The 27,182-nt window shown below is 45.8% G+C and overlaps 1 protein-coding gene and 1 non-coding gene across 2 annotated transcripts in view; one reads left to right on the top strand and one right to left on the bottom strand.

Annotated features, from left to right (window-relative positions):
- Window positions 1–26,374, top strand: part of MTPN (myotrophin) — a 65,012-nt gene extending 38,638 nt beyond the window's left edge. Inside the window, exons 2-4 of the mRNA XM_038752381.1 lie at window positions 2,467–2,580; window positions 4,267–4,350; window positions 24,050–26,374. Of these exons, the coding sequence (XP_038608309.1) occupies window positions 2,467–2,580; window positions 4,267–4,350; window positions 24,050–24,136 (285 nt within the window). The 3' untranslated portion in view covers window positions 24,137–26,374. The remainder of the gene's footprint in view (window positions 1–2,466; window positions 2,581–4,266; window positions 4,351–24,049) is intronic.
- TRNAQ-CUG lies at window positions 13,533–13,604 on the bottom strand. The gene has a single exon. It is a non-coding gene; the product is annotated as a tRNA-Gln (tRNA).
- Window positions 26,375–27,182: the final 808 nt, after the last annotated feature.

The following is a 27,182-nucleotide window of genomic DNA, read 5'->3' as shown; positions in this document are numbered from 1 at the left end:
CACTTCATATGCGCGGTGCCCATTCGCAGATTGCTTTCTTTTTGCTAAGGGCCCCGGAGCTTGCCCTCGCACGGTCTGAAACTGGATCACCCCATATTGATTTGCTGCCGAATGTGGCCGGTAAGGTGATATGATGTGAATACACATTCTCAGTTGTGGAGTGTGGTTAAGTAGGTGCCGTCGATTGACTACGAATCGTATTTACTAAACGCTTCCTATATGCAGAGCGCGCTACTAAGCGCTTGGGAGAGTGCAATACAGCAGAGTTGGCAGTCGTGTTCCCTGCCCAAAACGTTCTTGCAGTCTAGGGGTGTTTACTTTGTGCAGAACACTGTACTAAGCGCTTGCAAAGTATAATCAATCAATCAATCGTATTTATTGAGCGCTTACTGTATGCAGAGCACTATACTGAGCGCTTGGGAAGTACAAGTTGGCAACATATAGAGTATAATATCATCTACCACTATCCACAAGGCACTTTCAGGGTACAGGGTATAGTTAGAACTATTTCTTATTTTGTTTCTTTTTCTCCTCTTACTCTGACCCTTTTTTCACCTTAAGATAATAAAGACTTGGATTTTTTTTTTAATGGTATTAAGAATTGCATTTAAGTGCTTACTCTGAGCCGGGCATTGTACTAAGCACTGGGTAGATATAAGGTAGTCAGACTGAGCCCCCTCCTTCCTCTCCCCCTCCCCATCCCCCCCTGCCCTACCTCCTTCCCCTCCCCACAGCACCTATATATATATATATGTTTGTACAGATTTATTACTCTATTTTACTTGTACATATTTACTATTCTATTTGGTTAATATATTTTGTTTTCTTGTCTGTCTCCCCCTTCGAGACTGTGAGCCCACTGTTGGGTAGGGACCGTCTCTATATGTTGCCAACTTGCACTTCCCAAGCGCTTAGTCCAGTGCTCTGCACACAGTAAGCGCTCAATAAGTATGATTGAATGAAAAAAAATACACGCTCTGCACGCAGTAAGCGCTCAACAAATACGATTGAGTGAATGAACGAAAAGGTTGGACACAGTCCACATCCCACTTGGGGCTCAGTCTTTATCCCAACTTAGTCAGTCATGTTTATTGAGCACATACTGTGTGCAGATCACTGTATTAAGCGCTCAGTAGAGTACAATATAACAGGCACATTGCCTGCCCACAAGGAGCTAAAGTAACTGAGGCCCAAAGAAGTGAGCCCACTGTTGCGTAGGGACCGTCTCTATGTGTTGCCAACTTGTACTTCCCAAGCGCTAGTACAGTGCTCTGCACACAGTAAGCGCTCGTCTTGGAGGTCGCCCAGCACTTGGGTAAGTGAAAGGCCTCCAGGAGGCCTTCCCAGACTGACCCCCTTCCTTCCTCTCTCCCTCGTCCCCCTCTCCATCCCCCCGCGTCTTACCCCCTTCCCTTCCCCACAGCACATGTATATATGTTTGTACATATTTATTACTCTATTTCACTTGTACATATCTATTCTATTTATTTTATTTTGTTAGTATGTTTGGTTTTGTTCTCTGTCTTCCCCTTTTAGACTGTGAGCCCACTGTTGGGTAGGGACTGTCTCTATATGTTGCCAACTTGGACTTCCCAAGCGCTTAGTACAGTGCTCTGCACGCAGTAAGCTCTCAATAAATACAGTTGATTGATTCCGCTCCCCCTCGTGCCCCCCTCCATCCTCCCCCATCTTACCTCCTTCCCTTCCCCACAGCACATGTATATATGTTTGTACATATTTATTACTCTATTTTACTTGTACATATCTATCCTATTTATTTTATTTTGTTAGTATGTTTGGTTTTGTTCTGCGTCTCCCCCTTCTAGACTGTGATCCCACTGTTGGGTAGGGACTGTCTCTATAGGTTGCCATCTTGTACTTCCCAAGCGCTTAGTACAGTGATCTGCACACAGTAAGCGCTCAATAAATACGATCGATTGATTGATTGATTGAAATACGATTGAATGAATGAATGAAGTAATTTGCCTCAGGTCTTCCAGCAGACAAGAGGCGGAGCCAAAATTAGAACTCAGGTCCTTTGACTCTCAAGCCCGTGCTCTTTCAACTAGGCTGCGTGTCCAATTCCCGGTCCACTCTGACCCATCTGTCCTGTCCACCGTGACTGGGCTCAGATAGAGAGTTCTGAACCGTCGGGGTTGGGAGAACGATTCAGCTGCTTCTCTTGGATTTAGCCAAAGCCCTACTGAACGGGGGAACTGTGCCGACTTTCTATTCAACACTGTTAGTTACCACTTCTGCTCTGAAAAAATTAACTATCCACCCCAACTGTGGTACCGCTAAAACTAAATCCTTTTAGCTTCACGCAGAACGCTATTGTTTTCCGACCTCGGTGCATCCTTGGCTGCTGACTTTAGGAAACGGTAAAGAATGCAGTCGCCTATACTTCCCTCTCTCCGCCAATGCATCGCTCTTTCTCTTGTGCTTATCCTGTCCTCCTCCTCTAAGGGCGAAGATGTCAACCGGACGCTGGAAGGTGGCAGGAAGCCTCTTCATTATGCAGCAGACTGTGGGCAGCTGGAAATCCTGGAATTTCTGCTACTAAAAGGAGCGGATATTAACGTATGTAAAGGAAACTGGGTCATCCTTATACCAACCCCGTTGTGTGTTTTGGGTAATTGGTTTGTGTAGCCTCCTGCGGATATTTTTACCGGGACCTCATCGTGAATGAGAGAGGAGAGGATTGTTTGAAATTAAATAGGGTAGTTTCGTTTGAAAATAGCTCACTGGAAGTCTTAGAATAAATTGCCTTTGAAGTCAAAAATTGAAAGCATTAGCCTCCATTCAGTCGTTATTTATTGAGCGCTTACGGTGGGCAAAGCACTGTACTGAGTGCTTGGGAGAATACAGTGTAACAACAAACACACACATTCCCTGCTCAAAACCAGCCTTGCTGGCCAACTTTGAGAGATGAAGTGAATGCATTTAAAATAAGAAAGCATTTTATTTCTATATCTGTGATTCTTCCCCGCTTCCCCAACCTGAACCTCATACCTCATTAGATAATCTCATCGAGAACAAGGGACCCTGGCCCTTTTGGATGCTCCCAAGTATGATGTACAGTACACAGAAAACGCTCAGAAAATACCCAGGGTATTATAGAAAACTGCTGGTTCAGCCTCAACCTTCCCGGTCAATCAATCAGTGGCATTTATCGAGCGCTTACCGTGTGCGAAGCACTGTACTAAGCGCTTGGGAGAGTGTAATTCAGCAGAGTTGGTAGATGCCTCACCTTCCCACAAGGAGCTCACAGTCTAATGGGGGAGACCTGGTAACCTGCTTCTGTGGCACGAGGACTTCGGGGAGGATGTTGGCGTGCATATGGGTACGAGAAGCACCAAACCGGCCACGTTCTCTATGTTACTATTGAACAACAATAATTGTGGTATTTGGTAAGCGCTTATTATGTGCCAAGCACTGGGGTAGATAGAAAGTAATCAGGTTGGACACAGTCCACGTCCCTCATGGGGCTTACAATCTAGATCCCGGTTTTTACAGATGAGGTAACTGAGGCACAGAGAAGTAGAGTGACTTGCCTAAGGCCACACAGCAGACACGTGGCAGAGCCAGGAGTAGAACCCACAACCTCTGATTCCCAGGCCCCATGGTCTTTCCTCTAGGCCTCTGGACATGGACACAAGGATACTCTTGGTCAGGTAGATGGAAGTGCAGAGGGACATGAAGAAGAGGGAATTTTAGTCCACGAAAAGGGACTGAGGATGATTCCCTTTCCTTTCTCCAAGCCGGGTCCAATCAAATTGGGAAGCACTGTGGCCTAATGGAAAGAGCTCGTGTCCAAGAGTCAGAGGATCCGGGTTCTAATCCCAACACTGCCACTTTTCTGCTGTGTGATCTTGGGCAAATCATGTCACTTCTGTGGGCCTCAGTTACCTCATCTATCAAATGGGGATGAAGACTGAACTCTAAGTGGGATGGACTGTGTCCAACCTGGTGATCTTTTTTCTACCCTGGCGTTTATTACAATGCCTGTACATAGTAAGTGCCTAACAATAATTAGTACTTAATTAACAAATACCATAATCATTATTGTTATTACATAGCAAGGGCCTAACAAATACAATAAAAAAGAGGTGCCATTGTTAGAAGTATTTTATCTATAAATCGGTATGAATAAAAATCACATTTCTCCAAGCTGTGACATTAATAAGAGCGTTTGTGATAACTTGGTGAACCTTGCCCCTGGTGAAAGGGTTGGCTTATTTTCTTTTTTTATTTCTCATTTTACAGGCTCCAGATAAACATCACATCACCCCTCTCCTATCTGCTGTCTACGAGGGTCATGTTTCCTGTGTGAAATTGCTTCTCTCAAAGGTGAGCTCCCATTATTGGTTTTCCCTGCATCATATAATGCTAAACTGCCATTCACGGATAATGTTTGTTGGAAGGATCACACTGTTACTGTTGACATTAAAGGGGACTGACCCTCAACCCTTACCGGTTCTCTTTGCCCTCCTGGAGGATTAAGATCTCAAACTGTGAGTGCTGTTCAGACAAGGGTCCCTTAGCTTTGGTCCCGCTCTCTGGAGAAGGAGAATCCAGTCCCCTTCCCCCTCCCCGCCTCGTTTTTCTTTTAAAATTGACCAAAGTGAAAGAAGACACCATTTCCTCTACCCTGCCTTCAGGCCAGGGACCTCTAGCACCAAATATATCCTCTCTTAACTCTTTACTTCAGTTTCTATCTTCCCTCGGGAATTAGTTGAAACTTGTTTCTCGTTTCCCTAATTTTCCCTAAGTGACTCTCCCCCGCAACCTTCTTCCTATCCCATCACTTTCCCCTTTCTCTTTCCATCTCCCGCCCTGTTTCTGTAATCAGAAGACGAGGAATTGAGGGAAGAAGAGTTTGAATTTGGGATTTCAGAATACCAGACTTAAAATTTCTTGGCATCGACCATTGCTCCAGTCATCTTTTTTTTTCTAATGTACTTTTGATGGCAATTCTTATTAAACACCTTCCTTGTGCAAACCACTGTACTAAATGCTGGGAAAGTACACAGTTGAGATAATAGTAATTGTGGTATTTAAGACTTTGTTCTAAGCACTGGAGTAAATGCAAGATGTCAAACACAGTCCCTGTCCCACCCGGGGCTCACGTTCTAAGTAGAGGGAGAATAGGAATCATTCAGTCATATTTATTGAGTGCTTAAAATGTGCAGAGCACTGTACTCAGAAGACTACAATATAACAGAGTTGGTAGACACATTCTGTTCCCACAGTGAGCTTATATTCTAGAGGGGAGACGGACATTATTATAAATGAATAAATTACGGATGTAAACAGAACGGCTGTGGGACTGTGGGAGGGGTGAATAAAAGGTCCAAATCCAAGTGAAAGGGCAACGCAAAAGGGAGTGGGAAAAGAATACTTCTAGACTGTGAGCCCACTGTTGGGTAGGGACTGTCTCTATATGTTGCCAACTTGTACTTCCCAAGCGCTTAGTACAGTGCTCTGCACACAGTAAGCGCTCAATAAATACAATTGATTGATTGATTGATAAGATGTGAGGGTCTTGGGAAGGCCTCTTGGAGGAGGTGAACTTTTAACGAGGCCTGAAGGTGGGGAGAGCGATCATCTGTCAGATGTGAAGAGGGAGGGCATTCATTCATTCTGTCATATTTATTGAGCGCTTACTTGTGCTCTCACTGTACTAAGCGCTTGGGAAGTACAGTGGACTCACAGTCTAGAAGTCCAGGCCAGAGGCAAGATGTGGGGGAGAGGTCGGCGACGAGATAGATGAGACTGAGTTATAGTGAGTAGGTTGGCAATAGAGAATTGAAGTGTGAGGGCTTGGGTCCTAATGGGAAACCAGGGAATTAACGTAAGTTAGGAGGGGATAAAGGGGTTGAATGAATTCCCCATTTTACAGATGACAAACTGAGACCCAGAGAAGTGAAGCGAGATGTGGACACATCCCTGGTTCACAGCTAAGAGTAATGGGAAGAATAGAGCTGGCGACAGACACTTAAGCAAACGTGAAAGACTAGAATTGACACTCCCCTTAACATATAGGAAAGAGTCGTGTGTGAAACAGGCAAAAGCCATTTCTGTGACTTCAGCTGAAGCGCTCTGTCTCTCTCAATGTGCAACGGTTATTTTGATTTGGAGTCGTCATTTCATGGTGACCATTGCACCAAAAGAATATAGACTTCGAGGAGGAACTGAATATGCTTCCTCATGCTCCCGGCAAACACCGTGACCCCGTGGGAAACCTTTGGTCCGAGGCTGGAATAATGTCACGAAGACGCAAAGGCAGGGTGCTGGGGTTTAGCTCCCTAACGTGTTACCTTTTAAAGTTCCAAGCAAACAGTGTGGCCTAGTGGATAGAGCACGGGCTCGGGAGTCAGAAGGCTCTGGGTTCTAATTCCGGCTCATACACTTGTCTGCTGTGTGACCTTGGGCAAGTCACTTTAATTTCTCTGTGCTTCACTTCCCTCATCTGCAGAATGGGGATTAAGACTGTGAGCCCCATGTAGGTCACGGACTGTGTCCGAACTGTTTGGGCTGTATCTGCCCCAGCACTTAGAACAGTGTCCGGCACAGAGAAATCGCTCAACTTTTAATTCCTCAATTACTTCTTAAAGAGGAAGAACTCATTCCTATAAGCCAATTGCTCCTTTTATATTGTAGCCCTTCTGTTTAATGTTGCATAAACTCTCCCTTCCTTTTTCATTATTTCTTTCCAGATCGTTTCTCAGACCAATTCATTTTTGAACTTAAATTCTTGAATTAACTGCACACGGTAGTTACGGATTGACTTTGCACGGGAAGATTTAAAATCTGCAGTTTAGTTGCTGATGATCCTGCTGTAATATAATCATCATAATAATAATATAATATTTAAGTGCTTTGTTTCCCGCACTGTACTAAGCACTGGGATAGATACAAGGTAATCAGGGCGGGCATAATCCCTGACACACTGAGCTCACAGTCCAAGTAGGAGAGAGCAGGATTTAATCCCCTTTTTACAGATGAGGAAACTGAGGCACAGACAGGCACACACGGAGCTCACAGTCTAAGTAGGAGAGAGCAGGGTTTAATCCCTATTTTACAGATGAGGAAACTGATGCACAGACAAGCAACTTGCCCAGGGTCACACAGCAGACAAGTGGCGGATCTGGGATTAGAACCCAGATCCTCGGACTCTCAGGCATAGGCTCTTTCCACCAGGCCTTGCTCCTTTCTAGGGGCGGCATGAATTGTAGAACACTTGGAGGGCTTATTCACTGGACAGCCTGCTTCCTTTCAGTCCTTCCAGTCACCAGGCAAACAAAAAATAACCCACATCTATGTAGGCAACCGATACCGTGATGAAAGTTTCCCAAGTAGTAGCCCATAATAAAACAAACATTGTCAAATTACTTGAATTTCCAAAAACCATCAGTTTTTTTCTGTGTGTGACACAGAGCGGTACAGACGGCCTCTCCTGAGGTGAGTTTTCACCACGTGTTTCGGGTAGATTGGGGAACCCGGGACGCTATTCCAACAAGCCACGTCTATCCGGCTAGGGTGTGACCCAGTGTCAGGAGAAACTCTTTTAACCACAGTGTCTGCGTTTTTAGAGAACTGACTTTGTTTTAAAACCAGGGAAATACCATCCTTGGTGCGCTTACTGGTATGAGGAATCAATCTGTCAGTGGTATTTATTGAGTAATTACTGTGTGCCGAGTACTGTACTAAGCACTTGGGGTTATACAGTACAAAAGAGTTGGTAGGTACTTTCCTTACCCATACGGAGCTTAGAGTCTAGAGGCAGAGACAGATATTAATTTGTTACAAAAATGTCCGTAAATGCTGTGGAAATGAGGGCGGTAGTGGAAACAAGACCTGAATCAGGGAAGGCCTCTTGGAGGAGGTGTGATTTTAGTAGGGGTTTGAAGATGGGGGAGTGGCAGTCTGTTGTATATGAAGTTTCAGACCAGAGGGAAGTAAATAATGGTGGTATTTGTTAAGCGGCTTACTAAGTTCAGTGTTTTGGGTTTTTTTTAAGTGGTGGAGGAGTTTTCTGTTCTCTGATCTGGGTAGAAATTATGATTTTGAACATACGTGGTTTTTCCCTAAGTTACTGCTTTGAAATTAATTCATTCAATCATATTTATTGAGTGCTGGCTGTGTGCAGAGCAGTGTACTAAGCACTTGGTTGAAGCTAATCCTAGAGGAGTCTTTGGAAAGTATCAGCAAAAACTTAGCAGCTACTGACTGGTTGCTGAAAGGCATTTGTGTTGATGACAAAGATTTATCTCACTGATGCTTGAATTTTTGTAAAGTGGGCCTTCCCAGACCGAGCCCCCTCCTTCTTCTCCCCCTCTTCCCCCTCTCCATCCCACCACCTTACCTCCTTCCCCTCCCCACAGCACCGTATATATGTATATATGTATTTATTATTCTATTTTATTTGTACATATTTATTCTGTTTATTTTATTTTGTTAATATGTTTTATTTTGTTGTCTGTCTCCCCCTTCTAGACTGTGAGCCCACTGTTGGGTAGGGACTGTTTCTATATGTTGCCAACTTGTACTTCCCAAGCGCTTAGTACAGTGCTCTGCACACAGTAAGCGCTCAATAAATACGATTGAATGAATGAATGAATAAGGAAAGCACAGGTTTTCTCATCTAGCATCGGACCGTTCTCGGGCTCATCCCTTCTCAGGCTCTGAAGATTATTCGACCTTCTCCATCCCTGATGTTCAAGAAGGGAAAGGAAGCTCTAGTGGAAAGAGCACGAGCCTGGGAATCAGAAAGACCTGAGTTCTAATCCCGGCTCTGCCATTTGCCTGCCGTGTGACCTTGGGCAAGTCACTTCACTTCTTTGGGCTTCAGTTCCCTCATCTCTAAAATGGGAATTAAGACTCGGAGCCCCCCGTGGGACAGGGACTGTGTCCAACCTGATTAGTTTGTATCTACCCAAGCGCTCAGAACAGTCCCTTTCACATAAACAAGTACCACTAAAAAAAACCCAAAACAGCACTGATTCCCGTGAACCATCTTTCTGTCACTGTCCACGGGTTAGAAAAATCCCAGTCGGGCTTTGCCAGTTGAATCTCTTGGGGCGCGATATCACTGCCATTTTCTGTAGGGCCATTTGCCATCATCAAAACCTCCGGCCAACCCAAGTCCGGTGAGCTTACCGGAACCTTGTCCCATTTCTGAGGAGGTTCTCGTAACGGAATGAATAGAAATAATCCGTTCCTCTGCCTCGAGTTTCCCTGACGGCCAGCAAATGGTGGAATTCCCTCCAAATCGCCTAGCAAATATACAAAGGTGTACTATGGATAGGGATTTGAATTCTGTGAGGGATGAAGTGTTATTCAAGGTGGCGAGTGTGAGGATAGGTGGCCATTCCCTGAGCTCTAGCAGATTTAGGCCTGTGTTGTTTTGAGTGCTAAATTTAGTTGGGTACATCATTGCTGCCTGCTAAAAGGAAGTCTGTATCTTTTATGGGCTCCTATAATGCCAACCTACTCACTGTACCTCGATCTCTTCTGTCTCTGACAACCCCTCGCCCAACTCCTGCCTCTGGCCCGGAATGTCCTCCCTCTTCATATTATAATAATAATAATAATAATAGCATTTATTAAGCCCTTACTATGTGCAAAGCACTGTTCTAAGCGCTGGGAAGGTTACAAGGTGATCAGGTTGTCCCACAGGGGGCTCACAGTCTCAACCCCCATTTCACAGATGAGGTAACTGAGGCACAGAGAAGTGAAGTGACTTGATCAAAGTCACACAGCTGACAATTGGCAGAGCTGGGATTTGAACCCATGACCTCTGACTCCAAAACCCATGCTCTTTCCACTGAGCCACGCTGATATCCGACAGACAGTGACTCTCCCCTCCTTCAAAGCTTTATTGAAGGCACATCTCCTCCAAGAGGCCTTCCTCTTCTCCCACTCCCTTCCCCTCGGACTTTCACCCTTTATTCACCCACAGCAATGGCGTACAAATCCGTAGTTTATGTTAATATTCATTCATTCAATCGTATTTATTGAGCGCTTACTGCATGCAGAGCACTGTACTAAGCACTTGGGAAGTACAAGTTGGCAACATATAGAGTCAGTCCCTACCCAACAACGGGCTCACCTGTAAACCCTTTGTGGGCAGGGAATGTGTCTTCCAACTCTGTTATATTGTATTCTCCCAAGCGCTTAGTACAGTTCCCTGCACATAGTAAGTGCTCAATAAACACCGTTGATTTGATTGCTGGATTTCATTCAAAGCTCCCTGAAGTGTGGGTGAAAAAGAAAGCCCTGTTCTGAAACACATGGGTGAAGTTTTTCACAAGGTTCCTGAATTATTATTCTGGTATATAATGCAATGATATGAATGCCGGAAGATTTGAAGCCTTCCAAGCTGTTCTTCATTTACACATGATTAAAGCAATCTCAGGAAGCGCGTTGCTGTGGACAGCTGTGGTTCGGGTGTTGTAGTGACTGAAGAAAAAAGCCCACTCAAAGCGATGGGGCTACGTATGTGTGATGACAGGCGACACTTCGTAAATTGGTTGTAAGGACCTTTAAACCTGGAAAATCCCCAATCCTCTGGGGCCCGCACAATGAGAGAATGTTGGAGCTTTAGATAGGCAAAGAATCGGACCCGCTGTTGAGTGCCGTGCTTCTCCGGGAATCCTTTTTATCAGAAAATGAGAGCCGGCTCCAGTAATGCCAGTCCAAGATCAAAGATCCCAGGACCGAAATGTCAGGACAGTCCTGGGGAGTCCCTCCCAAGGTGGGTGGGTGGAAGGGAAAAATGTGGGGGAAATGTGGAGGGCAGAGAAGACGACAGGATTATGGTGAATTCCTCGCAGATGCTTGTCATCTGAACTTAAACGCCCAGTCGACCATATTTGTTGAGAGCTTACTGTCTGTAGAAGACTGTACTAAGCGCCTGGGAGAGTTCAGTACAACCTTCATTCATTCAGTTGTATTTGTTGAGCGCTTATTAAGCGCTTGGAAGCGTGCATGATAACAATAAACAAACGCGTTCCCTGCCCACAACAAGCTTACAGAGTTGGTACACACCATCCCAGCCCAACAAGAAGCTTACAGTCTAGAAATGATTTTAACCTTTTCCTTTTGTTGGCTATGTGTATATTATATCTCCATTTATAGAAGAAAATGATTTGAGTAATTTTCGTGATTGGAAAGCTGTAATGATAATACCTGTACTTGCCCAATTTCCCCTAAAGTTTATTTCTGTTCCTCTCTGGTATCTTATAAAATTAGAAGCAAAGGGGAACTCTCCTTTAGCATGGACATTTTTGTAAATATTAACTCTTAGGAATCCTCCCAGCTCTGCTGATGGGAAAGAAGTGCTGCCAACATGCCAGTTTTGTTCTTTGTTTTTGTTTATTTTACTGTATTTGTTAAGCACTCACTATGTGCCAGGCACTGTACTAAGTGCTGGGGTAGATACAAGGTGATCAATTTGTCACTGTCCCTGTCCCACATAGGGCTCACAAGTCTTAATCCCCATTTTACAGTTGAGGTAACTGAGGCGCAGAGAAGTGAAGTGACTTCTCAAAGTCACACAGCAGACATGAGGCAGAGCCAGAATTAGAATACAGATCCTTCGGACTCTTGGGCCCATACTCTGTCCACTGTGTCATTCTGCTTTTCCTTTTGGCCAGTTCTGCAGAGATGGAGACTCAAACTTTAAGAGTGCATTGCCTGAGAAGGGATGTGATAAGAGATGTGAAGTGAGCAGGAAGATCTAAAGCTCCAAGTTCTTGCCTGTTGCTGTTGTGCTTCCTCTTTCTGGAGAGGTAGAAGCATATTTCTCATTTTCCTGGCTCAGAGATTGTGCCCTGGCATTCAGAGGTGATGCCGAGCTCGCCCCGGCGATCGCTAGTCACAGATAGGTAGAGCGGTTCATTTCCAACATGAGCGTCGGTTTACTGTGACCTTTCCCCAAATGCCAAGGCGAAATTGGGTTCAGCTTTCTCACAAACAGAATGATTTCAAAGATTAACTTGCTTTAGGATGCGTTCCCCTCCGCCCCCCACCCCGATGGCAGTTGGAAATACAGAGGGAGCCAGATAATTGAGGAATTGATTATACCCTTCATAAAAACTCTCAGTGGCTGAAATATGGGGTGCTCCAGTGCATTCCCGAGTTCGAATTGTCGGGTGAATAGAAAGAAGGCAATGTCTGAAGAGTAGCAAATGGCTGGGCGTGGGCTACTCTGCTCCTAGGGGGTAGCATTCCCATGGATTATTCATGAAGTCATTAAAAGTACTTGGGAAAAAGAAGCGGCCTAGAATAGATGCCACTTCTGATGGAGATCAGGCAGCCAGATCATTAACGTAGAAGAAAAGGCAAAGTAATGAGCAGGAATTTAGAAACTCAGTATGAGTGCAGCTAATGAAAGGAAAACATGATTTCCACCAAAACAGCCTGGAATAAGATTGCCTCAGGGCAGAGCACTGACTGCTTGTGGCTGATAGTCTGTCATTTGTATTGCCAAGTGGTAGCACTCCAGCAAAATAACTTGAAATAATAAAAGTTGGGGGAACACACTTCCTCTTAGGAAATGCGCACAATGGATCGGGCAGGGTGCATCACATATAGGAAGAAACGCAGGGCGCTTTCTTTTTAATTTTTTTTTTTAACTACGGTATTGAAGCGCTTACTACGTGCACTAAGAACTGGGGAAGATATAAGGTAATCGGGTTGGGAAACCCTCCTTGTCCCACACGGGGCTCGCAGTCTTAATCCCCATTTTACAGGATGTGGTAAATGAGGCCCAGAGGAGTGAAGTGACTTGCCCACGGTCATACAAGCAGACAAGACGTACAACAGAGCGTCTGTTCTGAAGCATCCTTCGGACTCTGTGAGCCCCACGTGGGACAACCTGATTACCTTGTATCCCCCCCCCCCCCAGCACTTAGAACAGTGCTTTGAACATAGTAAGCGCTTAATAAATGCTATTATTATTATTATTATTATTATTATTATTATTATTATCCGGCAGCGGCACCTGTAGGGATCTCCTTCCCAAATTGCCTGCCCAATTCTCTGGTTAGATTAAGTGGCTATCAGCTGCCTAGGAAGAGTGTTTAACTGGTACTGGGAACAGTGTGACCAATTCATTCATTGTCATATTTATTGTGCGCCTACTGTGTGCAGAGCACTGTACTAAGCGCTTGGGAAGTACAAGTTGGCAACATAGAGAGACTGACCCTACCCAACAGCGGGCTCACAGTCTAGAAGATGGCAGTCACAGCTTTTAAGTATTACTTTCCCATTCATGAAAACGTATTGAGAATTGTCATTCATTCATTCAATCGTATTTATTGAGCGCTTACTGTGTGCAGAGCGCTGTACTAAGTGCTTGAGAAGTACAGGTTGGCAATATATCAATCTATCAAACGTATTTATTGAGCGCTTACTGTGTGCAGAGCACTGTACTAAGCGCTTGGGAAGTACAAGTTGGCAACATATAGAGACGGTCCCTACCCAGCAGTGGGCTCACAGTCTAGAAGGGGGAGAAAGTAACACTAAGGTCCCACAGAGATTTGAACTCGGATCGCTGGATTCAGAGTCCAGAGTGCTAACCATTACACCATGGGGCCACCTGTATAGAGACGGTCCCTACCCAACAGCAGGCTCACAGTCTAGAAGGGGGAGACAGACAACAAAACAAAGCATACTAACAAAATAAAATAAATAGATTAAATATGTACAAGTAAAATAAATAGAGGAATAAATATGTACAAACATATATACAGATGCTGTGGGGAGGGGAAGGAGGAAGAATTGTCTCCGAGAGATTGGCCTATATAGAGAATAAGAGCACTGCCTGACGCCATAAATAGAGATTTCTCACTTACTCCCAGACCTAAAGAAATATCAGAGAAGTATGTTCAGGTATACTTATTTAGGACGCTTATATAACCTGTTAATTGCTTCATTAACTCAACCGCCACAAACTGGGGAGAAGCAGTGTGGCCTAGGGGAAAGAGCTTGGACCCGAGTCAGAGGACTGGGTTCTAATCCCTGCTCTGCCACTAGATTGCTGTGTGACCATGAATAAGACACTTGACTTCTCTGTGCCTCAGTTTCCTCAACTGTAAAATGGGGGTTCAATACCTGTCCTCCTTCCTACTTACACTGTGAGCCCCATGCAGGACAGGGACTGTGTCTGACCTAATTTGACCTATACTTACCCCAGCACTTAAAACAGTGTTTTGACACATAGTAAGTGCTTAACAAATATCATTTTCAAAAAGCTGTCAAGAAAATAGATTTGGGCTCTCTAAAAAATATTCTGGTGCTTCCCTGTTTTTTGGTTGGGCAGGGGAACGGGGGGTTGTATTTCTTAAGCCTCCAGATAGTATTACTATATTAATGCAAGAGGATATTTTTTTGTTTTTATTTTAATGTAATGGTATTTAAGTGCTTACTATGTGCCAGGGACTGTACTGAACACTTGTGTAGTTGCAAGATAATCAGGGTGGACACAGCCCGTGTCCCACATGGGGCTCCTAGTCTTAATCCATATGAGGTAACTGAGGCACAGAGAAGTGATTTGCCCAAGGTCACACAGCAGACAAGTGGTAGAGCTGGGATAAGGAGCTCGCTATAGGAATGCAAGAGGATATTTTTTGTTTTTAGTTTAATTTAATGGTATTTAAGTGCTTACTGTGTGCCAGGGACTGTGCTAGACACTGGTGTAGTTACAAGATAATCAGGGTGGACACAGCCCGTGTCCCACGTGGGGCTCCTAGTCTTAATCCATATGAGGTAACTGAGGCACAGAGAAGTGATTTGCCCAAGGTCACACAGCAGACAAGTGGTAGAGCTGGGATAAGGAGCTCGCTATAGGAATGCAAGAGGATATTTTTTGTTTTTATTTTAATTTAATGGTATTCAAGTGCTTACTGTGTGCCAGGGACTGTGCTAGACACTGGTGTAGTTACAAGATAATCAGGGTGGACACAGCCCGTGTCCCACATGGGGCTCCTAGTCTTAATCCATATGAGGTAACTGAGGCACAGAGAAGTGATTTGCCCAAGGTCACAGAGCAGACAAGTGGTAGAGCTGGGATAAGGAGCTCGCTATAGGAATGCAAGAGGATATTTTTTGTTTTTAGTTTAATTTAATGGTATTTAAGTGCTTACTGTGTGCCAGGGACTGTGCTAAACACTTGTGTAGTTACAAGATAATCAGGGTGGACACAGCCCATGTCCCACATGGGGCTCCTAGTCTTAATCCATATGAGGTAAAGTGAGGCACAGAGAAGTGATTTGCCCAAGGTCACACAGCAGACAAGTGGTAGAGCTGGGATAAGGAGCTCGCTATAGGAATGCAAGAGGATATTTTTTGTTTTTAGTTTAATTTAATGGTATTTAAGTGCTTACTATGTGCCAGGGACTGTGCTAAACACTTGTGTAGTTACAAGATAATCAGGGTGGACACAGCCCGTGTCCCACATGGGGCTTCTAGTCTTAATCCATATGAGGTAAAGTGAGGCACAGAGAAGTGATTTGCCCAAGGTCACACAGCAGACAAGTGGTAGAGCTGGGATAAGAACCTAGGTCCTCTGAATCCCAGTCCTGTGCTGTTTACATCAGGCCACACTCCTTTCTCTCATTTTCTGCATCTTGACACACTAAAATCCTCAAGATTGTGTAGGCTAGGTTTTCCCTTCAAATTTCAGTATTTAGCACATTCCACAAAATCAAGGAAATTGTGTTAATTTTCCCTTTAACTCTTTTCGGTCATTGTAGATTATGTCTCCACGGTGTAGTTGTATCAAGCTTGCTTTTAATTCTTGCCTTTGCTTTCGGCCCGGGCAGTAACGTTTTTGGGTTGATTTAGCCCATTAGATTTGCCAAGTTCCCTTTTATTAGTCATCCATCCAGCCATCTCAAACCTGCTAGTTTTGCAATGCTGATTTTTAAAGACCAACCTGATACTTCCCTCTGGCATTCCACCAACTTCCGAACACCCCCGCCGATAAAAATGTCCTTGTATTTTTATTCTAGCCTGGGCCATTTGAATCCCGGGATCTGATCCGACTCGCTGGGATAGATCCGGCTAATCCCCATCCACCCGTGTCAGTGGAAGCCAAAAATGTAGATTAGATGGTGAATTAAGGACAGACACCCCTCTTCCTCCGCCCCATCCCCACCCTGAATTCGCTAGCATTCTGAGTAATGCAGCCGAATGACTGTGATTTCGTTTACTTGGTTTATTTTGAGATTTATGCCTCCGGAAGGGTGGAAACTGTAAAACCCAACCGGGGTTTTGTAGATTGTAAACTCAGTATGGGCAGGGAACGTGTTGTCTGCTAATTGTGTTGCACTGTACTTTCCCAAGCACTTAAAGCACACGGTAAGTGCTTCATAAATGCCACTTATCGGTAGATAACGGAGGGGGTAATAATAATAATAATAATTGTGGCCTTTGTTCGGCGCTTCAGGCAACCGTACTAACCCCTGGGGTGGATACAAGCAGTTTGGGCTGGACACAGTCCCTGTCCCCCATGGGGCTCACAGCCTTAATCCCCATTTTATAGATGAAGTAACTGAGGCCCAGAGAAGTGAAGTGACTGGCCCAAGGACAGGCAGGGGAAAAGTGGCGGAGAACCCAGATCCTTCTGCATCCCGGGCCCGTGCTTTATCCCCTAGCCCATGCTGCTTCTCTGAGTACAGTAGTGATATTGGTATTTGTTAAGCGCTTACTATGTGCAAAGCACTGTTCTAAGCGCTGGGGGGAACACAAGGAGATGAGGTTGTCCCATGTGGGGCTCACAGTCTTAATCCACGTCTTACAGATGAGGGAACTGAGGCACAGAGAAGTGAAGTGACCAAGGTCACACAGCAGACATGTGGGGGAGGCGGGATTCGAACCCATGACCTCCGACTCCCAAGCCCGCGCTCTTTCCACCGAGCCACGCTGAGAGAGCTGAAGTGGCATGCTGTGGCGATGGCTACGAGTCAGGCTGGGACTGTCTGCTCTCCAGCGAGGGGACGGTGCCGCCGTCCGGCCACCAGAATCAATCAATCGTATTTATTGAGCGCTTACTGTGTGCAGAGCACCGTACTAAGCGCTTGGGAAGTACAAGTCGGCAACACATAGAGACAGTCGCTACCCAACGGCGGGCTCGCTGTCTAACCCGGCCGATCCCGGGGAAGAGAAGACGGAAGAAATTTTTCCGGCCCGACTCCCAGTTGAAGGGGCTTGCTTTGGCTGCGGTATCCAGCCAAAGGACAGCCGTGTTGAACGGCCGGCCCCAAGGAGACGAAACTGAGGCGATGTTGCTAAATTTGAGTTTACCCCAGGTTAGCTTATGGATTTGTACCACTTAATTAAGCCTGGCCTTCTCATCCCACCTCTCCCGCAAATCCCGGCTCTGCCAACTGTCAGCTGTGTGACTTTGGGCAAGTCACTTAACTTCTCTGGGCCGCAGTCACCTCATCTGTAAAATGGGGATTAAGACTCTGAGCCCCCCGTGGGACAACCTGATCACCGTGTAACCTCCCCAGCGCTTAGAGCAGTGCTTTACACATAGTAAGCATGTAGCAAATGCCATCATTATTATTATTATTATTATTATTAATCAGGATTTTGAACTGGAAGGCAGGTAGGTTGGGGCCTGAGAGGGGAGTTGAGTTGGAAGACTGAAACAGAGGGGAGGAATTCTGTCTCAGTGTGGTATGGTGGAGGTGAGGATAGGACAACTAGATCTGAAACACCCTCCCTCCTCATATCTGACAGAGAACGACTCTCCATATCTTTAATTTATTTATTTGGAGTGACGTCTGTCTCCCCCTCTAGACTGTAAGCTCGTTGTAGGCAGGGAATGTGTCCATTATATTGCACTCTTCCACAGTAAGTGCTCAATAAATACGATTGACTGATGACCGATTGGCAATAATTTTGAAGACATCTGTGCCGGGGAGAGCGAGACTCATGGAAACCGTCCAGTTGGCAGTTCTTCCCTACATCTCTCACCCCTCGTTTTGGCCGGGTCTTAATTATTTCTCACCTAAGAAGGTTTCCGAGTACTTGGGGGGAGGCCCGAAACTGTGTACTTTTATAGCCCTCCCAGGAACCGAAAACTGCAACAAAGCCACACGTCGCGGCTTGTGTGTGGCAGTATTTTTAGCGCCTCAGAAGTAGTTTTTAAATGTGGATTTTCCCCCATTAAGTTAATACCGCTCCAGCTTGAAGGAGCCCGGTAACTGAGCCCGGCTCCCAGGTCGACGAGGCTTTTTTTTTTTTGAGTTTTGTTCCCCAGATGGAGGTTTCGATGTTTCCTGGACCACCTAACCTTTCAGAGAGTAGGAGAGAGAACCCTGCTGAACGCAGGATTCGATGTATGCTGTGTAGAAAACGTATTGCATATGGTTGGGAAATACAGAGTTTGCCCCTTAGGAACTAGCCTGCCCTACGGTCTTCAGGGGAGAGTGCGAGATAAATTGGCCAGAAAACTGCAAAATCACACCTGTTAAATTTTGCTAACGTTGTTTTCGGGTCTGGGAAAAACCGGGGAAAGCTGGATGCATAACAGGCAGAGAGGCTCTGAAATGACTAAAAGGACAAATTTAAGCACATTTCAGGCTTAAATTATCATTTATTTTTAATGCCGGAGCTGAGGCATATGCAAACTAACAGGAGATTAAATTACTGCCTTGAGGAGGAGCAGGTGTCAAATTAAGCTTCAAATTAAGTTATTTTAACTTGTTCCACAGACCTCCTGTATTGGCATTATACACAATTAAGCCACCTCTTAAAAAAAAAAAAAACTAAGGGCTGTCGAGAGATTGGCAACAGCAGAACTTCAACCTACTGATGACGTGGTAGAAATAATAATAACAATAATAATAATGGTATTTATTAAGCGCTTACTGCGGGCCTGAAGCTGCACTAAGTGCCGGGGTAGATGCAAGCTAATCGGATTGGACACAGTCTCTGTTCTGCATGGGGCTCACAGTCTTCATCCCCATTTTACAGATGAGGTAGCTGAGGCACAGAGAAGTGAAGTGACTTGCTCAAGGTCACACAGCAGACCCCTGGCAGAGCCGGGATTAGAGCCCAGGTCCTTCTCACTGGCAGGCCCGTGCTCTTGTCCACTGAGCCATGCGAAATGTACCCCAGCGTTACATTACGCACCACTTCCTCAGCTCCTTGTGGGCAGGGAATGTGTCTGTTGTTGTATTGTACTCTCCACAGTGCTTTGCACACAGTAAGCGCTCAACAAACACAACTGAACGAATGAATAGATTAAGTCCCCGATGCTGAGAGAGCAGTGACTATTTATTTATTTATTTATTTTGCTTGTACATATCTATTCTATTTATTTTATTTTGTTAGTATATTTGGTTTTGTTCTCTGTCTCCCCCTTTTAGACTGTGAGCCCACTGTTGGGTAGGGACTGTCTCTATATATTGCCAATTTGTACTTCCCAAGCACTTAGTACAGTGCTCTGCACATAGTAAGCGCTCAATAAATACGATTAATGATGATGATGACTTAATTTTGCGATCTGTCCTCAGCCAAGAGACCCGGGATGAGAGTGAGGGCCCTCAGTTGGAGCATCTTCAAAAGGCCCTGTGGGAATTCAGAGTTCAGTCCTGCTTCATGCACCAAAGGAAAGCTTGTGCCCAAACCCGGAAAGCCCCCAGAATAGTAATAATAATAATAATAATAAAAATGGCATTTATTAGGCGCTTACTATGTGCAAAGCACTGTTCTAAGCGCTGAGGAGGGTACAAGGTGATCAGGTTGTCCCACGGGGAGCTCACAGTCTTCATCCCCATTTTACAGATGAGGGAACCGAGGCCCAGAGAAGTGAAGTGACTTGCCCAAAGTCACACAGCTGACAGTTGGCGGAGCGGGGATTTGAACCCATGACCTCTGACTCCAAAGCCATGCTCTTTCCATTGAGCCACGCTGCTTCTCTAATAATAACTGGGAGAGACAGTACAACAGAGATGGTAGACAACTACCCTGCCCGCAACAAGCTTACAGTCTAGAGGAGACCGACAGTAATATCAATAAATAATTTGTAATACGTAATTTATAGGGGTACCTAAGTACTTTCTCTCGCTTCTTCCTTCCCCCTTCCTTATTTCTCCAGAAACACCACCTGTCGAAAAATCCTGGCCTGCCTCTGGCCTGGACTGATCGTAAATTAAGATTAAAAGTCTCAAACACTAGTTATCACACAGCCCGGGTTTCAAATAAACGAGAAATTGCACCGTATAAATTTTGCAACTTTCTCGGTAAATGTATTTGTTGAATTATCCGGTAGGCACATCCTTGTTGTGTTCTGGCTGCCCTTCTCCCTCGGGGGCCTTTAATCAATCTCGTATCAAAGAACCCCATTGTAGACTCTTCCAGGAAAGCCCGTGATTTTAAAAGATCTGAACCATTTAAGATGTTTAGCAGGTAATTAGACTACAGCTTTGATTTTTTTTTTTCCTTTTCATAGCCCAGATAAGATTCCGTCAACAGGGCTGATGTTGGAAATGGTTTCGACTCTTAACTTTCTCAGAAATTTTAAAGTTCCCCGAAACTAGTGGCTTGGATAAAGAAACTTGTTAGGTCACGTTGAGGAAATGTGTGATCTAGGAGCGGGTACAACCATCTATAAAAGAAAATGGCCCAGGGATGAAAGGCTGATGACCGTTTTCTTCGCATTTTAGCAATGGAAAGCCAGTTTGCTTAGCATTCTAGTTGGTACCTGAAACGCATCTGGGAAAGATGGGAAGTTAAATATTCTTGTCATAAACTATGTGGCATTTTTATTCACCCCAGCTGGTTTCCTAAACCATTCACATTCATCATCGGGTACCGGTTGAGCTCACGTTGCTGTATTTCTCCTTTATTTTCTACCGTTAAAGTTTCAGCTTTCTTGCCGCAGCCTAGTCGCTCTAAAAAACGGGATGGAGCCCAGCCTGTAGGCATTCCCAGACTGAGCCCCTTCCTTCCTCTCCCCCTCATACCCCTCTCCATCCCCCCCATCTTATCTCCTTCCCTTCCCCACAGCACCTGTATATATGTATATATGTTTGTACATATTTATTACTCTATTTATTTTACTTGTACATATCTATTCTATTTATTTTATTTTGTTAGTATGTTTGGTTTTGTTCTCTGTCTCCCCCTTTTAGACTGTGAGCCCACTATTGGGTAGGGACTGTCTCTGTATGTTGCCAACTTGTACTTCCCAAGCGCTTAGTACAGTGCTCTGCACACAGTAAGCGCTCAATAAATATGATTGATGATGATGATGATGATGATGATGTATTCCTTTGTTACACTGAGTGTGTTTTCAAAATGCCAGATGTTGGATGTGCCAGGGATGGGCTGCAGTGATTGGCTTTATTTTATTTTTTATTTTTTGTGGGGGGAGGCAGGGAGGTGGCAGAGAAGCATTGTGGCCTAGTGGATAGAGCACGGGCTTGGGAGTTAGAAGAATCTAGGTTCCTATTCTGGCTTGGCCGCTTGTCTGCCGTGTGACCTTGGGCAAGTCGCTTCACTTCTCCGTTCCTTATCTGTAAAAATGTGGATTAAAAATGTGGACAGGGACTGGGACCAAACCTGTTAGCTTGTATCCACCCCAGCGCTTAGAACAGCTCCCGGCACATGGAAAGCGCTTAACAAATACCACACTTATTATTATTAATGATTATTGTTTGTTGCGTGCAATCTCAGACCCCCCTGATTCTTCTAGAGAAGCGGCATGGCTCAGTGGAAAGAGCACGGGCTTTGGAGTCAGGTCATCATCATCATCATCAATCGTATTTATTGAGCGCTTACTGTGTGCAGAGCACTGTACTAAGCGCATGGTCATGGGTTCAAATCCCGGCTCCGCCACTTGTCAGCTGTGTGCCTTTGGGCAAGTCACTTCACTTCTCTGGGCCCCAGTTCCCTCATCTGTAAAATGGGGATTAAGACTGTGAGCCCCCCGGGGGACAACCAGATCACCGTGTAATCTCCCCAGCGCTTAGAACAGTGCTGTGCACATAGTAAGCGCTTAAAAAATGCCATCATTATTATTATTATTCTAGCAGCTCGCACATTCTTTGATTCGCGGTGGTGAAGCAATGAGAAAATAGCCCTTTTAAACCCTCAGCCTCAGATGTAATTATGTTTCAATATGGAAGGAAACACCAACTGGCCACTGTGGATATGGGGAACGTTTTGGCGCAAAGCTGAGAGTCGTAGGCTGGCTCCCAATATTTACACTTTAAGCCTTAAGGCGTGGGCTCACTGCCCCACACAATGCACACTCGGATGGTAGGCCATCCTCGAATTGCCACCTTCATCCTGTATGCTGTGTACTTTTGGACAAATCACTTCTCCATGCCTCAGTTTCCTTATCTGCAGAATGGGGATTCAGTGCCTGGTTTTTTTTGGTGGTTTTTTTGTGGCTGTTTGTGTTGGAGGGGCGGGGGAGTATGGCATTTGTTAAGCAATTACAGTGTACCAGACACTATACGAAATGCTGGGGTAGATACAAACTAATTAGATTGGACCCAGTCCATGACCCAAATGGGGCTCACAGTCTTAATCCCCATTTTACAGATGGCGTAACTGAGGCTCAGAGAAGTGAAGCAACTTGCCCAAAGTCACACAGCAGACAAGTGGCGGCGCTGCGATTAGAACGCGGGTCCTTCAGACTCAAGCCCGTGCTCTAGCCACAAGGCCACACTGCCTGGTAGTAATTATAGTAGTTCCGTTCTCCCTCCTATGTAGACTTTAAGCCCCATGTGGGGCCTGATTATCTTGTATCTGCGCCAGAAATCTAGTACAGTGCTTGAGTTATAATAGGCACTTAACAAATAGCACAATGATTATCACAATTAGTATTATAATAAGTGAATCCCCTTCTTTTCACCTGGCTCTTAGGTGTCATCTTTATAATCTTTGTCATCGGATACAAGAGAGGAGCAGAAATAAAGGGGAAAGGGCTTTGAGCCAGAACTCCCTCTAAAATGCAAGCTTGTTGCGGGTAGGGAATGTGTTTGTTTAGTGTTGTACTCTCCCAAGCGCCAGGTACAGTGCTGTGCACACAGTAAGCGCTCAATAAATACAATTGAATAAATGAATGAACTCCTGCCCCTGTTATGCTGAGGGCCGTGGCTTGGTCTGCTTAACTCCCAGGTGAACAGTGACTTCCTCCCTCTTAGCCCATCATTTCTCAGTCAATTAATCGTATTTATTGAGCACTTACTATGTGCCAAGCAGTGTATTAAATACTGGAGTAAGTACAAAATTATCAGGATGGACACAGTCTGTGTCCCACGTGGGGCTCACGGTCTTAATCCCAATTTTACAGATATGGTGACTGAGGCACAGGGAAGTTAAGTGACTTGATAAGGTCACAGTAGACAAGTGGCAGAGTCAGGATGAGAACTGAGATCCTTCTGACTCCAGGGCCGTGCTCTATCTACTTGGCCATTCTGTTAGTTTAGTGGCTTTCTCTGTTTAATTTCAGAAATCGTTCTTATGCATAATTTTACAGATTTGCGGTGTCTCAGTTGACGGGGTTGTTTAATGACTGTAGACGGTAAGCTCGCCGTGGGCAGAGAATGCGTTTGCCAACTCTACTTCCCCCAAGCGCTTCGTATGGCGCGCAGCACAGAGTAAGCGCTCAGATTAGCAGTGTGGCTCAGTGGAAAGAGCACGGGCTTTGGAGTCGGAGGTCATGAGTTCGAATGCCGGCTCCGCCACATGTCTGCTGTGTGACCTTGGACAAGTCACTTAACCTCTCTGAGCCTCAGTTCCCTCCTCTGTAAAATGGGGATTAAGACTGTGAGCCCCACGTGGGGCAACTTGATCACCTTGTATCCCCCCTCCGGCTCTTAGAACAGTGCTCTGCACAAAGTAAGCGCTTAACAAATGCCATCATCATTATTATTATTAAATACCACTGATGATAATGGGACCTTTCACCTGCCCCAGTAATTGGGGTCGAAGCTGCACCCCCCTCTTCCTCTCCGCAGGAACTGCCGTCCTTTTGGCCTTTGAGTCATAAAAGTTGTTTCTCTCTCTTTTGCAGGGAGCAGATAAGGCTGTGAAAGGCCCCGATGGATTAACTGCCTTGGAAGCCACTGACAACCAGGCAATCAAGACTCTTCTTCAGTGATGGACGGACGGACGGACGGACTGATACCTATTTGAATGCCTCTCCTGTGGCCTCACACTGCTGCCTGTCTGTCTGTCTGTCTCACTCTATCTGCCAGCTTCTTCAGCTAGATACTTTAAAGGGGGATAGGGGAGAGAGGGGGGAGAAAAAAATATATAAATCAGATGATCAGAAAAGCTCCAATTTGGGGAGGGGGGGGGGGGGGGACGATCCATTGATTCGACCCCATTTGGGGACCTGATACGGGGGCCGCCCCTCCCCTCCATTTGTAGTCAGATTCAACTTGTCCTCACGTGAGGGCAAGAAACAAACTCTCTTTTTTATCCAATTGAGGCGTGAAGCTCCCTAGAATTGGTCAGGGCGGGAAGTGCTGATTTGAGAAGGCTTCTTAGGCAGCCCTGACCGTAGGGAGCGGGTTGTGGCTGCTGGAATGTCAAATTAAGGTGCTGAGACATACAATTAGCTCTAGCCCTCTGCCTTAAGGATGCACTGAAAGGAGAAGGATTTTTGGGTCTCAAGAAGCCTAGGCAGCGGCCTTCTCCCCGTCTGGTTGGTGACCGAACCTTTCCTCCGTGGCTTTGACTCACCCAGGGGAGAGCTCAAACCAGGTGGGCAGGTAGGCCCCCTTCCCCACCCCACCCCCCAAAAAAATCCATTGGTTGAACTTTCAATTTCCTCTCCCCTTCCACTTGGCTTTCACATGTCCTGGAGTAGAACCGGCTGAGCCTCTAGGTTGGAGGGATGGAGGAGAAATAGCATTCCAGGGTTTCTCCCGATGGTAGCAGTTGGAATTTCCAAAGACGACAATTAGCCTGGGTCTTAGGGGGAAAGCCCAGCGGAGGTACGTTTTGCCGCCCGCAATAAGCAAGGAGGGGCGAGGGGACAGAGAAGGACTGATGTTTCAGCCCGCTCAAACGCAAAGATCAAGTTCTCAAATCACCGGCGAAATTCCTCCAAGCCCTGCTGGCAGGGAAGGGGGAAGTTAAAAAGTAGAATCCTGACTAGAAATGGGCCCCGCATCAAAGGTAAGAGAAATGAGCTCAGTAGAAAATGAGGATTTTCCTCTTCTGATTCTATAGCAGTTGCCTATATGGCATTGTTAATTGGCTTCAGTTTTGTTTAGAGAGCAGAGGAGACTTTTCTCATATCCTTTCTCTCCGCTCTCATCAAGGGTTTCGATTTTTTTTCTCTTTTGTCTATTTTAAGGTCTCGAATCAGGCTACTTATTTGCACTAGCACCCGATCTGGACAGAATTCAAACACCCCCTCCCCCCATTTTTTTAATCAATGAGCTTCTCCCCCTAATTTCTGCCACATACGAGCTCAACCTCCTGAAAACAGTGGATCTGTAATTTTTGTCCCTGGAATCGCACAGGCCGTTCAGGGAGACACTTTAAAGTGAACCCTGTAACCTTCGGGATCCAAGAACAAAGCCACGCTCTGGTATTCTCTTGCCCTTCCAAAACTTCCGTACAGGATGCAGGTCCTGTTTCCTGAGAGGGAAAGGCTGATCCAAACCCAAATCTCCTATTTCAGTGTCTCCTCCGCTTGAAGCGGAGACCCAGAAGGAGGGCAAGCTCTAAAGAGAGAGCTTTCGGGATTGTCACTTAGATCAACCGCCTGAGAAACAGTAGGGTTTTGTAACCAAATCGCCCACGCTGTCGACTGGAACCCCGGCTACAAAAGCCGTCACCCTGGAGAGCGTGACAGGGCAGCAGCATCGAGTGAAGATTTTTCTACGTAACGCAGTGTCCTGCAGGAGAGTTGAATTCTTACCGGGAATACAATCAGCCTGGCCTGTAACAAATCACACGGAGCAAATCCTGACAGGTTGGGATTGAGTTCGTGTGTGTGTTTTTTTTTTTCCTTTCCCTCTTATCCCCATCCAGTCCTGCAACGTCTCCTAGCCTAGGAAGCCAAACCCGAACTGTGAGGTGAAAAGGATTTGAGCCTATTTGGCTACTTCTGCTGTCTTAATACAGCTCTTTTTTTTTTGTACCTCACCTCCATAACCAGCGCCGGGACGCATCGTGGCTTCTGATAAGGATAGGGTCATTGTTGCAGGGGTCACCCCCATTCGGTTTAGAACTGTAGTTTACCTCAGTTCAGCTAGGGCCGTGCATGTGGATTATTTTTGGCTTTTCTTCCCCCAACCTCCCCCCACCCCCCCGCTGGCATAAAACTAGTGTTCCGCTTCTTTTCGTGCTATTAAAAAGGCAATTCATGAGTGTAATTTTCTGGACTAGTGTATCTCGACATTTATTTTTCACTTGGAGCCCTAACGACTGGGGCCTCCGCTGAGGTTGGCCGCTGCCCCTCCCTTCCTCCCCAGCATCCTTTCCTCCTTCAGCCGTCCTTTCGGGTGCCGGACCCTTCCGAACGGCGGCAAGAGGTTAGACCGGTGTTCGCACGGTGCAGTAGAGGTTCTCTCGCCTCTCCCCGCCCCTTCCTGCCTTTTCGTCAACCCCACAGCCAAGGGCCGATCACTTGAGAACAGGACTGAGACCCAGCACACTGTAACGACCGAGAACGGTGTAGACTTCCTTTTTACTAACGCGGTTATTTATAACAAACCTCCGTACCACTCGGGTGGAAGAGCTGAGACAACACTTAGCGTGGGTTTTGTTCCTTTCTGGTTGAGCTGAAAACTCGGCCGCTTCTTTGCACAACAGGCATCAATCGAAAGGTCAGCTTCACGTTTTTTGCGCTCCAGTGAAGAAAAATTAAACATCTCCCCCCCCCAAAAAACCCCAAAAACCACCTTGTGTTTTCTGCGGTCTCGTGACTTCCTATCTGTTGCTTCAAGGCGAGGCACGGAACAGATAGGGAGCCCGAACCGTCCGAAGGAAGACACGATTTAGGTCGGAAGTGAACGTTCACGGCCCCTGGAGCCGGCTTCTCCACGCGCGGCCTCCGGCTCCAAGGTGAGGCGGAGAAGCGTGCGAGTCGGAAGGGTAGGGGCCGAGGTCGTGCTGATTGGGCCCCATCGTTTTCCCCTGTCGTGGCTAACTTTGAAACCTCCAACTGCTACCTTTTGAGTTTTCCA

Source organism: Tachyglossus aculeatus, chromosome 10 (assembly GCF_015852505.1).
Source record: "Tachyglossus aculeatus isolate mTacAcu1 chromosome 10, mTacAcu1.pri, whole genome shotgun sequence".
Taxonomy (NCBI): Eukaryota; Metazoa; Chordata; class Mammalia; order Monotremata; family Tachyglossidae; genus Tachyglossus; species Tachyglossus aculeatus.
Note: the sequence above shows the minus strand (reverse complement) of the source record. Positions and strands in the feature narration are given on the sequence as shown.